This window comes from Netta rufina, assembly GCF_964035555.1.
Source record: "Netta rufina genome assembly, chromosome: 10".
NCBI lineage: Eukaryota > Metazoa > Chordata > Aves > Anseriformes > Anatidae > Netta > Netta rufina.
Genome location: NC_140133.1, coordinates 1,413,906 through 1,429,147, shown reverse-complemented (window position 1 = coordinate 1,429,147; position 15,242 = coordinate 1,413,906). Strand labels below are relative to the sequence as shown.

The 15,242-nt window shown below is 37.2% G+C and overlaps 1 protein-coding gene across 2 annotated transcripts in view; it reads right to left on the bottom strand.

Annotated features, from left to right (window-relative positions):
- Positions 1-15,242, bottom strand: part of ARHGEF3 (Rho guanine nucleotide exchange factor 3) — a 128,163-nt gene that overhangs the window by 11,888 nt on the left and 101,033 nt on the right. For both annotated transcript variants that reach the window (XM_084292618.1, XM_084292617.1), the window contains one exon: positions 5,119-5,226. In XM_084292618.1, the coding sequence (XP_084148744.1) occupies positions 5,119-5,226 (108 nt within the window). The remainder of the gene's footprint in view (positions 1-5,118; positions 5,227-15,242) is intronic.

Below are 15,242 nucleotides of genomic sequence, written 5' to 3'. Positions count from 1 at the left end.
ATTCCAAATTGTTGAAATACTCTACATTTTTGTTGTTATTTATAACCTGCCTTACGTAACACAATCATCTTTCAATTGCCATGGGCAAGAATATTTAAAGCAAAATAAATTCTCTCCATTTCCAAGTTGAAAGCAGTATATACAAAGCACAATATTTGAAATTCTCCTCTGAAGATAACAGCCCATGAAATGCTAGCAATGCCTATAAATACAGTGTTTTTGAATTATCTGAAGATGTGATATAAAAAAAAAAAAAAAAAAAAAAAAAAAAGCACCACAGAAGTGATTTTGAGCTTGGAATTGACAAAACTGCCAGAAAAAGAAGCATGCGCACACACACTCGCACATATATATACCAACCTTCCAGAACTTTGCAAATCAGGTGCTAGTCTCCCTTCAAAATTTAAGAAGATAAAGAAACGTACATGAAAATTGCATGCTTAATTTATACTTGTTATAATGAAGAATCATGGAACCCATTATTTTCACATGCAAAAGGAAAGATTAGGGAGAAAGAGCCAGGTGTCCATCCACAAATCACCAATTGTGAGAATGCAGCCAAGCAGAACTGTTGTCATTCCATGACCAAGGTGGAGTGTCCTTCTCCATGCATTCCCATATATACCCTCCAGTATATAGCTGCTTTTTCATGCTAGTGATTTTTAAAGGCATGCTTCATGTTGAATGAAGAAAATAATTATAATGAGAAGCACCAGACAGACTGATCTTTAAAATAAATGCCTTGACCTTGAAACCTTTTAACAAAATGTCATACATCATGTTACAAAATGGCATGCACCCTGTAATAGCAAACAAACTCCATAAAGTGTGTTGAGAAAAGTAAGCTCTCACATCCACTGAAAGTACTATTTCTCTACACTGCATGGGAATGCTCGATACCATTCTGTACAGCACTACATTGTGTTCCTTTGGACAGAAGGTGACAAAAAGGGCTGAGACTTGGCAGAAAACTAAACTCCCCAAAGTCCTGCTTGCTTACCTATAATCTCTGTTATCTGGGCACAGTAAATATCCTATATTTGATTGATTTCTCTCATATTTCAATTATCACACAAAATGTACCTTGCTTTATATTAGTAAGATACATTGGATTAAGAATAATTATTAGTGGAAAAGTACAGAAATGTTTGGACATGTTTTTAACAAGGAGAAATTTCACATCAAGAGGCTGTGGTCTCTTTGTCTTGTTGCCTGATATACTGACTTAACTTGGTACACTGAAATCTAGTTAGGAAGGGAATCACACACTTCAACAAGCTTATTTTAACATCTTCCACTGCTTTTCATAGATGTTCTAGAAATTGACTCATAAAGCTATGAAGAAAAAATAATGCATCACCAGGGAAATACTATTTAACAGTAAAATTAATGCTTTGTCACTCAAAAGTCAAACAGATCTGAATCTCCAATGCTGTAACTGACAATAGAAAGAAGATGTAAAGCTGTTGTATAAGCCTCATTTAAAAAATCCACCAAATAAATTCTTTCAATAAAACACTGATATGTTAAGACAAATGTACAACATCATTGTAACCATCTCAATACTAATACTTTACACATTTTTTTTCCAAGTAAACAGATGCATATCAATTTAGTGGTCTTTAGACGTAAATTTAGACCTAAATTTATGTTCATCTAGCAATTTTTAAAAACAAATTTAAATGTACTGTGATGGTAATCTTTTGTTTGCAGTTGCCCTGAGGGATTAAAAAAAAGTTCCATGAATCCTATGAAGGAATTGTAGAAATGTCAAACAAACAAACAGACAAAAACCAACATGCCCAGCATAGTGGTTAAAAATGACGTTCATTAGAGTCTAGGATCATTAAAATTTTCATATAATTCCAAAAATTAGAGAAGATAGGGAAGAATCAGGCCACAACTCCTGATTTTATTTACTGTATTTATCTGACTGCAATAACTTCCACTGGCTATTACCAGATGATTACTATGAAGGGTCTAGGTGTTACTGATGTTCAACTCCTACAGTTAACAAATCTTAATTTCAGCTGCGCTAAAGCAAACAGCTTTATGTACTTGAAGAGGTGGACTACAGATCAAAGTCACAGCATTCAGAACTGATGTCAAATGTATTTTCTTAATAATTTTTAGAAATTTGCGGTGTGTCTAACAAGAAAAAAATAATTTGGACTCCCTATTTAAATTCAAGACACTCTGATGAAAATTGAAGTTGCAGAGGAAGCTAGCCAGACAATTTTTCTCATCAGCTGGAATTCGTTTTCTGATCCTATTTTCAGCTTTTAAGCCTAACAGCACAGCTGTGAATAAGACCAAACAGAAACAAGCAGATCATCATGTGGTTTGTTACTTGACATTCTTGTGTTGACAATAATGTGCAAAATGGTAATATAGCTGAAAACATAAGGCACACAAAAATCAAATACCTCTATAATTAATATGCAACACAGCAAAAGTTGCTAAGAATATCTTAAAAGACACTACACATATCTCAGGTACAGAGGTGTTTTCTCTTCAACCTGCACACAGAAAATCCAGTTCAGTAAGGAAAATTATGCACATTACTTTCATTCAGGAAGAATTATGTAAGAAAGTTTGTTTGAAATTTCATGAAGGAAATTCAGAATTTTCTAATTCTTTTCACTGATGCTATTGGTGTGGTCTTTTTGTATGGATGTTTTATTGGCTTTGTATTTGTTTGTTTGTTTTCTCCCCAGGGAAACAATTAGTTTGTTTTGGATTTTGTGGTGGTGATAGTAGTTTTCCTCATTTTACAGACACAGAACAGCAATGTAAGAAGTATGGTTGGTTTGTTTGTTTTTGTTTGTTGTTTTTTTTTTTTTCTGAAAAAAAAATAACAATAAAGATGCATGAAAATTCATCCAATGAGAAAAATTAATACTTTTTCCTTTACAAGTATTATAAAATTAAAAACAAAATAAAATCCTGTTCTGTACTATTCCACAAGACACAGTGACAGCTCCATCAATGCACAGCAAAGTTAAAAATAAAAGCAAAACATTAACATAGGGGCTCTACATGCTCCCCAGTATGTTTCCAGCTAATTTCCACTGAGGCACCTGAGTACAGAAGGTCAGCCATTTTTTTCCTGTTCTACTGCTGTTGACAAAAATCAGACAAAAAGTCAATTTACAGCCAGCCATGAAGACAGTTTTGAGAGACTTCACCAGCATTCATCACCTGGAAATAGACTCAGACCAAAGATTTGGAGAACATAATACAGGTCGATTTCGCACTGCAGCTCCTTCAAACATAGTTACTTATGGAGGAGAAGGTATCAATATCACTGCTTAATCTGGTTAGAGGCAGACAGTTAATTAAAATATATTCTAATAACCACCAGGAACAGACAAAGGCAGAAATGTTCACAACAGTAGGACTTCTAACAAACTCACAATTTTCACTACTTTTGTAAAAATTTGCCCCAAACCACATTTATGTAGCTCTCACTAGGATCTAGGAAGGCTACTAGTACGTGCATAAAAGAACAGGTTGTTTTAATAGCCTAAATCAGCCATTATTAAATACAATATTGTATTGGGAAGCCCCATCTCACAGCCATTCACTACAGAATGACAGCACAGTCCCTTAAACGAGGACAACAGCTGCGGAAGGCTGCAAAACGGGAAGTGCCGTGCTCAGAAGCAGTTTAGACAAAAATTAATTCACTTTCCACACGCCTCACAACTGGAACTAATGTAGTCCTTTCAGGGTCAGGCCAATTTTTTCCTACAGGCAGACTGCAGAGGAGATTTATACACCCCTGGGAATACAGGCATCTCTGCTCTAGTCACGCTACAATATACCTTCTGGATCCAGCCCAGACTGAAGGGAGTTCAGCCATTTTGCCTCTCCTCCAACCCCATAAATGCAATTATGGTATGCAGATGTCTGTGCTTTCAGAATAGCAGGAATAGGAAACAGGAAAACCAATGTTAAAGAAGTGCTGTAGTATCTGTTTTTGAGATACTACTGCTACAGAAACATTGTTTGGTTTCTTTCCCCATGTCTTTTTATTTAACAGATAATTTCAATAATGCTCTAAGCTACTTTTTATTAGATAACAGTTTTAATATATTCAAGATATTTTTATATTTCCCCTCTTCAAAGAAATTAGCATTTTAAAGTAAATTTCTTTAGACTGCACGAATGCTTTCTTACATAAACTATTTTAAGAGAAAACAGTGCTATTTTTTTTCCCAAAGTTTTCTAGGCCAGACCCATAGCAGTATTTCAGTTCCCAACTGTTTCTCACTCATGATAATCATTAGGAGTTGAGAACCCAGATGTTTGAAGTCTCCAGGTCTGAATGCACAAATAATTCATAAATTCAAGTAACATTTGTCTCTATGTTAAATATCATGCACTTAATCTGTTGTATGGAAACTGCAACTACAAAATTATTTAGTTTCTAAATTGCATTTAAATATGCTTGCCCTTGAATAATTTTTATCAGCAGCTTTGGAAAATGACTTTTTTTTTCCCCAATTGTTCGCTACCTCTTTGTCTAGGGAAGTTCAAAGTTCACTACACAGAAGGAAATTTAGCAGTCCTGTATGACTAGCTGTACCAAAAATAACATTTTCAAGGAAACCCATCAAAATTAACAGGAAGTGTCATGGAAAACTCTGTCCTTCATTGAATTTAGAAAGCAACTGTAATACTTTAATATAGAAACTTCTATATGCTACAAGGGTAATAGTTTTCTTAGTAATTAAAAAACCATCCATTATCTGGACAGATATGTTGTTTTTGAAGTAAGAGTTTTGAGTTTTTAAATTGAGTAACTTTGTGTGAGCACCACTTTGAGTGGCACTTTGTTACATGGTCTAAACTTTTGGGTAGACCTTTGTGGTGCCAGGAGTTGGACTTGATGATCCTTATGGGTCCCTTCCAACTCAGGATATTCTATGATTCTATAGTCATAAACTGCTTAAACCTGTTTGTCACATTCCACTGGTGTGTGCACTCATATGCACACAAGTAAATGGACTTCCCATTCCTGTACTAACCCTAGAAGAAATTGTGTGCGTCTGTATGTGTGTTTTCCCTTTTTAGAAACGCAGTTTAATGCAGCAGTGCAGCTACTGTTATTACCTGAAGTGTTTGGCTGAACCGCTTCAATGGAGTGGCCCTTACAGGAGGGATGAGACTTGCTAGTGATGTAACTCTGGAAAGAGGCTTGACCCGCTTGTTACTAGGCTCCTGTAAAGGCAGAAAAATGGGGGAAATGTGAGCATAATCAGTTAAATACTGCTGTGAGTTTCACTGGTTCTTCTAAGGAAGCAATTATAAAATAGAAGTTTGTAAGCCTGGTATATAATTAGAGTAGTATATAAACAACAGCAGTTTTAAAAGCTGACAATGACAGATTACTCTTGGCTGGTAAATACAGATCCTGGAAACAGTTGAAATATATCATCATGGCTGGTGGCAGGGGAGGGAGAAGGATGAAGAGACAAAAATATGTTATTACATTAACTCATTCTTAAAAAAAAGACATCTTCAGCAGTGCTCTGCAGCTAATGCATCTTATGACAGTGTTGTCATTGAAAGGAATACTTTCAGATAAAACCAATTAAGTTTGTTTCTTTGCCTTCTGGCACTGTCAGCATGTGACTTTATTCAGTGAAAAGTATTTCACTCTAGAAAATATAATTCAGACCAATTTCTAACTTAAATGTCCAGTGAGCGCGCATTCATATAGAAATACCTCCACATACAGACAAATAATGTTTACATTATTTTTTCTATTTTATGCAAAAAAGTAAGAAAAATCTATCTACCGTAAAGCATTCAACTAAATATTTTTCTTTTCATATATAACAGCTCTTATGCCCTGTTTAAGTAACGTATAACCACATCAATGTAATATGACAACTATCCTGCAGATTTTAAAAAAAGTAAACAAATGATAATGAAAGAAAAAATTGTTATAAAAGCATAAAAATAAAACTGTTACCCTTGGCTTTCTAACCTCTGACATTTAATGGATCTTGAACAGCACATGCAAAAGGCAACTTTTGACAGAAAAGTAGGCAAACCTTCCAAGTGACGTTAAAAAATCCATCTAACATCATATTTCAAGGATATCCTAAAGCAGGTCATCTTTCTTTTTCAGCCATGGTTATTGAGTTTGTGTAGGTTTCCTATGTCTCCAATTTCCTATACGTATCTTTTGGAAAATGAAGCACACCTATCAGCCTTTTGTTCTAAGAGCCAAATCCTTCTGGAAATAATGCAGATTTATCATCTTTCCCATTGAGGAAAAAAAAAAAAGGCAGCAATGATCATCATCTGCATTACTGGCAAGAAAAAGTCTCTTCCATTAGCACAGCAACAGAGGAAAGGTGAGAAGCAGCTACATATTTAATTTACTTCTCAGCAGGCAAACCCAGAAATCTGTAAATGCTGAAATAAAGGACAAAATGTTAAACCCTCTAGCAAAAATAATGTATTCCTCCACTAATGAAACCCAGTATTAAAGCATTTTAGCAGCCTAAATTGATCTACTTCTTTATCTTCACCGCTGCACTGCTATTCCTATTCCTTCCTTTTCAGCAGTCACATCTTCGACACAGGTTTTTGTCAGAAGTTTTTTTTTTTTTTTTTTTTTTTTTACATCACTGCAGCACACCTCCCTGCTTCGGAAAAAAAAAAAAAAAAGTATTTGAGATTCCACTGTAATTCTCCTCTAATTGGTGGCTCAGCCATCAGCTGTTGTTTCCTGTGATTACTCAGAATGCCAATCCTGAAGCACAAATAGTATCCCATGGCAGAGCCTGCCTGATATCACTAGTGCTGCACTGCAGTGAAAGGACACTGCCCTGCTTTCAGCTGGGACAGAGTTAATTTTTTTTCTAGTGGCTGGCATGGTGCTGTGTTTTGGATTTCAGATGAGAGTAATTTTGATAACAAACTGTTTCAGTTCTTGCTCAGCAGTGCTTACTCTGAGTCAAGGACTTGCCTAGGCATTACTTAGGCATAAATATCACATCCCTAAAGCAAAATCTCGAAATCAAGCATATATGGACATTAAAGAAGATGGAGGGAGGTTAGGATTAAGAGAAAAGATTTCTCCTCCTTTTCTGCTATATGCCTTCTACATGTATAATTCTATAGCTTTGCTGCTAAGTGTATCTTCTTTGGTCCAAAGACAAAACTGATGGGGAAAAAAAAGTTTGATCTACACTACATCACAGATAGCCATATCCTGGTTGGAAGTTAAATGCTATCCATAGTCTAACAGACCTTTTACACTTACATTGTGATTGCACAGTCTTTCAGTCTTAAATTTAACCAAACTAAGCCGAGAAACTCTTGAATAATTTTCTTTGGAATCTACTGCCAGCAAATGAGCTGACAAAATAAGTAAACCTGTTCTTCACTGCATTTCTGCAGCAGGAATGATGCAAAAACTTTGAATGAATCTTCCTATGTAGTGTTTAAGTACGAGAAGACAAGCCAGTCTACTCATATGTGAATATTTCCACATCCGTTTGCACAACAGCAACTAAAGTTTATTAATCACTACACTTCACCTGCCTGCTATGAGCTCAGGCTGGGACCTAATTTGGTCTGCCATGTGGGGCACGTAAACCTCAGGCAGCTGCGAAAACTGATGCAAAGCATCAAATAACATTAGTCTGAGTAAAAAGGAGCGACAATCACCTTCTTTCTCCTGGAGAGCAAGAGGAAGCGGGGAAAAAAAATCTCTGATTTCTCCTTCTTCATGTTGGACAGTCCAAAGACTGTCTGAGAGCTGCGCTGTCTCCTAGCCAGCAATGCTTACAGTCCCAGGGGAACATGATACAGCCCCTCCTTTAAAACTCCCCCATCCATTTCAAGGTGAAAGTTACTTGAGCAGTATAATTTTCTTTACTAATGTTTGTGCTGCTAAACCTTACTGGGTACAGAAGTTAATGTTAAAGAGAAGAAACTCCACATAGAGTTTCAGCCACTGTTGAAAAACAATAAGCTCTTCTACAGCCTCTTGCTGTAAGCCGCCAGAGGTCAGCACCTCTCCCAGCAACCAAAAGGAAAGTCAGCTAAAAGGTTGTGTGAAGGTCTTTCTGCATCCCCTTTTGTCTTCCTCGTATTGGGTATCATGTGCTGATCTCACACAGGAAAATTTGATCAGAATTCAAAAGAGCTAAAATATGTAGTACCAATTAGGAATTGGATGTTTCAATTATGAGAGATCAGCATTACTACAGGATTCTAACATGATTATTTAAAATAATGACTCAATAATTTCAGAAGTCTAAGACTTCACACTTTGCCAATCAGGTCTGAAAGTATATCTTATTAAGCAGAAGTTCTTCATTATGCAGAAAGCTTTCTACTAATGTCTGACACTCACCCCACATTAGAAATGGTCTGGTTGGCTACGACACCCGGCTGGAAGTAAAAACTCACCAGACCTTCCAGGTGTCCCTTCCCACAGAAATATCTAACCACAACAGCAATCAACACTGAGTCACCACTTCCACTGTGGAATAATAAAGCTTGTATAGGAAAGGTTTTGATTGTGCAATGAAAAAATAACACTACTGGAGCAATTCTAAAATTGTAGGATAGTAACACTGAAATTCTTAGACACCCTTGCCAGGGTCACACTTTTTCTGCTGCATGGTCTACGTTCATTTCATCTCTACCCCTCCCTCCTTTTAAGCTATCTGCGTGGCCTCTCCAAACCAGTGACACAGAGATGATGAACTACTGACGCCAATAATCTAGGCAGGGAAAAATTCCGCAGCCTAGTGTATGAAAAAGTGAGTTTTGAACACATGGTTGTTTTTCTAATCAAGGTTCTTCAAAACCAACAGATCAAATAGGAAACAGCGTGTGTGAACTGTTCTGCTTTACCCAGAGATACTGAGGAGAGTCTGCACTTGCACATCAGTCCAATAAGACTCAGGGGTTGCATTCTAGATACTGCTTCCCAAACCTCTTCAGTGGTTCCTACTTTTTTCTTTCTTCTTTTTTTAATAATAATAATAATAAAAAAATAATTAACTGCTTGTGGTTAGGAATTCTTTGTACATGTGTTCGTTATTTTACTACTATATTGTCTATGAATACCTCTGTTTTTCCAGTTAACTGAGGAGGGGTCCTACAATCATAAAATTTTTGGGGATACGAATCTAAGCACACGGGAACTCAGAATCGTGTGACTCCTGTGTCTAACCAGCATGGAGAGGCTGCAGAAAAGACATACTATCCAGGAAGACAGGAAGAATGAACATTAGATTCCAGGTCAGTATCTCTGAGTGTGCTCAAAAGACTCAGAGCTACCCAGTCATCACTTGTCCTTCCCCCCTACTCGCCCTCCCGGTCCAGGGAATTTAGAAGCAGATGGGATTCAGCAGCTGGATCTGCTTGCAACAACTATTACCTATCCAGACTGGGAACTGGGCCAAGTCAGGACACAAAATTCAGCAGTTAGAATTCTTTGTTTGACCTTTTGAAGTCATTATTGATATTAAAAAAAAAAAAAAAAATCACTTCAGAGTTCTGAACTAAAACTAAATGCTAGACTGCATTGTCAGAGTTAAAGGCTTGCTCAAATAATATGGGAAGCTGGAAAACAAAAGATCCAGACTACAGTTTGGCAAGGTTTCCAAAATGTGGAGCTGGTATATGTGAATGAGTAATGTTAATTTGACAGTACTTTAAATTTGATATAAGGCTAAATAAAACTGAGGGAAACATGAGTGCAGAAACTTCAAAGACTGCACAGTCCAAGCAAAGTCAAATTAATGCCTGACTAAGCTAGAACAAAGAGCAGCTGGCTTTTGGAGGGAGCTGTATATTTGAACTCAAAATGACTTTGGTAACATGTGAATATTGGAATTCAGAAAGCAAAGAATTAAAACTGGAAATACCACATATATGCATTCTCAAAACAAACTCTTGAAACTGAACAAACAGAAAAAGAAGCAGATCTGTGTACAAGATCTGGATGATTCTGGAAACCATGAAGTGGACATTTCAAACAACTACCCTGTACTTCTGAAAGAGTACATTTTTAACCTATACTTTTCTTTGGAATTCAAAGGAAGAAAGATTAGAGTAGTCACAACAGCATAATCAATTACCAAATATTTAAGGCAGGAAAATATCAGATAAGAAGTTTCAAAGATGCCATGCCTCAGCATTCTCCTAATGTGGCATGAAGAACACTACTGTAGATTGCTTCTTCATTGTCATTTATTCTGTAGGTCACTCTGTTGAACCCCTGTGTACACTTGTATTTGTGGTATTTTCTACGTATTAAGCTCTAACCTAATAGTTTAGACTGCTGAATAAGAAAGAGAAGCTGTATCTTTTAAGGTACAGCTCTCCAAAGCTTAGCATTCTGCTGCTGGACAACTGGGAGATGTGTACAGCAAGGAGTTGCTGCTACAGTGCTACCGGGAAGCCGTACTTTTCTGAGTAACTTCTGCCAACTCCCTTCTCAGTACAATTTAAGTCTTTTTTCCACATGTAGCTGAATGAAGTGCTTCTTTTTAAAATTGTAACGTAGTAATTTCAAAACAACATCATCTAAGCAAAGAGAGAACTTTTGTATCATTACTTCTGGCTCTAACACACACCTTATCACTGCAAAGTCCCAGGCTTTACATACAGCACCTGTTCCAGGGCGAGGTTAAACATTCAATATCCACAGCAGCACGTTAAAGCACAAGATCTTTTGAACAATTAGGTACTTACATCAGTTGCAATGTACTGACAGCTATTTATAGTTGTTCATATTTATAAAGTTGATGTTACTGTTCCTTAATCAGTGAAACCAGCACCTAACAACTCGCTGTATTGTATCCAATAACCCACTGCACAGATAGGAAAAGCTTTTAGAGGGGGAATTCAGGGGAAGAAACTAGCATTTCTCATGCTCTTTATCCACAAAGTAAGCGACTCTTTCAGCAGCACATGTAAAGATGGAATTTTCCCAAAGTTCACACTAAGTGCCTTCCTGTCAGAGTGAGTTAAATCTATTTAATAATATCAATTAGTTTTCTATACATTGTCATTCAACAAGGCCACCCACAGCCTAATTATTACACTTTGATGGTTAAATGACTCTAGCACAAGATTGATTTTCATTTTCTAACAAATAGAATGAAAGGTAACAAAAAGTAGCCCAGATTCCCTTTACATTGTCTGCAGGACAGCTGAACCAATGACCTGGATAACACAGTGCACAGCAGTAGTCTACATGCCATATAACAGGTCTTCACTTGCTGCAGTACCTCATTCCAAAGTCCTTCACTTGGTGCTCCCAAGCAGCTAGCCCAATTTCCTCCCAGCGAATGGTAAAAGCAAATGTATGTTCACTGCTGGTATGATTGTTTTTCCACCTGACTCTCCCATTGCTGATTAGTGACTTCAACAACAGTCTGCAGTCAGAGAGCTGCTGCTGAACCGAACAAACAAGGGAAAGTATTTCCCTCAGGGGTCATTATACTCCATCCTCAGCCCATGGGCAGCAGTGCTGCCATCACTTTGTGTTGATTTTTCTGATTGTAATTAGAAACAAATACACTCAACAAAGGGGATCTACAGAGATTTGTAAGTCAACCCAGAAAACAAAGGCTAAGTGAAACCTTGCACAGGAACTCAGCGTTTCAGAACATAAGGACTTGCTCCTTTTACCTTCTTCAAAGGCAAACTAGCCTTCCCTTCACCCCCCCAAAAAAACATCTGATATTGGCAATGCTAATTCAAAACAGCTTGTAATTGCCTATGTTACTGGAGTTCAAGGACTGCCAGAACCAACAAATTCTCAGGTAACTCCTTATAGCAAGAGTCCTTGACTTGGGTTTGCTACCCTTCTTGACATTATCCCAAAGATATGCTGGGGATATTTTTGCCTTTTAATACACTTTCTATTTGTGAACCTAGACAGACAGGTATCCAAGGCATTAATTCTGTGTTTAGGAGCACTCATTACTGCAAACATTTTATTAGAAATTAGTCTCAAAGGAGTTAACTGTGTCATAATTGGAAAACTCTGTAAAGTGAAACAGCCCAGTAACTGCTGTTTCAGACATAACTCACAGGCAGTGCCAGCAACCTGAAACAGAAGCACTCTGTTTCAGACTTCATATTACTGGCTAAACTCCTATACCTTAAAGGTTATTAGTTTTTAGTCAACTTTATAAGGTAAGTCAACATTTGTCATGGCAGGAAGCCCAGCATTTTTATTTTTATTTTTATTAGTCTGCTATTAGTTAAATTGGCCTAAGATTAAACAGTTCTAATAAATGCTCCCAAAACTTGGAGTTTAATTTAAAAAACACACCCCCTTGCACACACTTTGAAGCTCTGTTCCACAGGATGTTATCAATATTTAAACTTCAGCAGGATTAAAAAAAAAAAAAAAAGCAAGCAAAAAGGTTAAAAAAACAAAAAGCAACCCACATTACAACAGCCTCTTACTACAGCAAACAGCCTAAAAAATAAAGCATGCCATGCAATTTGAGCTTTTTGTCCCTTCATAGAGAGGTAGATCTAAAACTAGAACAACATCCTCAGTGGTTACCAAAGCTAACAGAGACCATCTTTTTTAATACATGAAACCACAGAAAATTTGCCTTTCTTTCATATTTCATAGTATGTTAGAAATACTTCATTCAGGAAATCCTCAAACATCCAGGCTTCTAGAGCTGTGAATGTATGTTCACATACAGCTCTCCAAAAATTAGTGTGGTCAAGAATAATGAAGCAGGCACCTCTCCAGTAGCTCTAAGCACAGCTACCTTTGTGCAACGCTGAGCTATAATCACCCACACAAATCCATCCTAAAACCTGGGAAAGGCATCACACTAATACAACACTGGCATCTCAAAAAGGCTATTAAGTTAAGTAAATGATACATATTTGCAACTTGATCAGCCAATAAATCATGTGGTAAAACTTCTAATGTTTCTTCCAAATCCACAAGGCTCCACACCACCTGCACTCTCTGATAGGAGCAGGAAAAGGTTTGTTATTCTTCCTTGGCTGGTCTACACAAAAGCAGCCAGCAAATAAAGCAAAATCCAGAGATGTTTTGTTTTAATCAGTGTTATAAAGAAGAGGTCCTGAAATGATACTTGGGGTAGAAGGAAAAGCTATGCAGAGAAGTGGTAAAGCACTCTCAGTTAAAAAAAGCGAGTTGAAGTGTGCATCGGGGTATGGCACCATGTGCTTCACCATAGATCGTCACCGTCCTGTGAACAGGCTGCCCCCAGCTGGTACCACCTCACCACCTCTGCCATATGACAGATAGAAGCACTGCAGCACCAGCAGCACAGGGAAGAGTTGTGTCCAGCTCTCTTGACTGATAATTCATTTGCCTGCAATACCCAGAAATCTATGTCTACCGGCAGTTAGGAAATGAAGGCAAATTGACAGAAAAACCTTACACTGATGCGAATTAACACAAGTAACAGAATTGCCGAAAAACCCAGACAACTAGCATAGAGTTGACTAAATTCTGAATTTCCTCTCATTTAAAGCTGCTTGTGCAGACTACCCTGGACCTTTTCCCTCTGGAAGAAACTGGATCTGAAGCACGTCTGCCAATTAACAAGCAGACATGTCATGGTAGGTTCATGCATGGCAGCACAGCAGCAAGGTGCTTGTTGCAAAATGCCACTCAGCAGAGCAGGTTTACCCTTCCTGCACTCCCCTGGCTGAGTTAAACACGGTCCTGAGCCCAAGACAACCTAGAGCTTCTCCTGGACAGCAATATATTGAGGATACTAGGAAACACCAAAAGACAGCCTTAGGAATTAGGGCCATTTGTAGCCTACCATTTCTGCAGTGTAGGAGATGTAAGCAAACACCAGATGAACCAGAACATCCTGGAGGTGCACAGGAATCCTATGCCACTGCAGTAGTTTTTACAGCCTAAACCTAGGCATTATGTTAGATCCTGCACAGAGAGGCAGGAAAACATCCTTGCTCTGAGGAATTGATGTCTTTGTTCCCGGGACTTAAGCCACTTTGTTTGTTTAGTTTCTTGGGTTTGTTTTGTTTGTGCGTTTTTTGAGGAGGAAGAGGGCATGGAGTGGAAAACTTAAAAAGCGTGAGGAATAAAACACTCTTGGAATGGCTAAAAATAGTGCAAAATATTCAGTTGTTAAACATCTGAGAAACACCTGCCTCATTTTACTCCTGAATCTCCATCTGCTCCTTTCTATTGACGCAAATTTGTACAATACTTACACCTTGAGCTTGAAGAAGGAAGAATATTTTCTAGCAAGGATATTTAGCAGCACTTGGATAGCTAAGCACAGCTGTCTTCTCCCCTTGTTTGTGGTTATGAAAAACATTTGTGTTTAAATGAGAAAATGAATCCCAATCATGGAAGTCCATTTGCTGCACACAGACAAGCCTCAAGGGATATGAGATTTATTACGAGTTAAGGAGGGCATTTTTGAGGGAGCTCCTTGTCAAAATACTGAAAGTACATCTTGAGCAGCTCTTGAACTTCCTCGGCTTCCCTCGAACTGCACTTTTTCTGTCCTTAACCACAAGCCCCATTGACTTTGATGTTGCTCAAGATGCTCAAAAACTTTCATGGCCTTATTGGGGACATTAAATTTCATCTTAACCAGACTGATCTTTCCATTCATAAACTACACAATTCCAAGCAAACATAGTGTTTCACAACAACTTTTTTTTTTTTTTTTTCCAGAACTTAAAGAAGTATGTTAACTACATAAACTTTCTTACATATAGAAAAAGGTGAGCTTAAGAATTTTGAGCAGGAAAAGTTCAGTATCTCAAAGACTTCTCCCAACTTCTACAGCTGGATTTCTTGTGATCAAGAAAGGTTAAATGGAAACAGTAAAAAACAGTAAAATAGAATACTACTATAGATTTAAAATATGTAAATACATAAAAGAGGATTAATTCATGAGATACACTAACTTATACAGGAATCTCAGGACCAGGCATTTTGCTTTGTTCATTTTGTCTACCTTTGTTAAGTAAAAGGTTTTGTTGTTTACCGAGGCAAATACCATATAACTTTTAAGATCAAAAAGGATATAAAAAATGAAACGCAACATGCCAAACACTGATGGTCAAAACAGACTTCTCTTCAAGTTAACATTTTGGTCCTTTTTATTTTGCTTTGTTTTTCCTATTATTTTTTAACCAAAGTCAGATAAATTGATTTGTATCTGCACTTGCCTATTAAAACAAAAACTATAATTTAATTACAG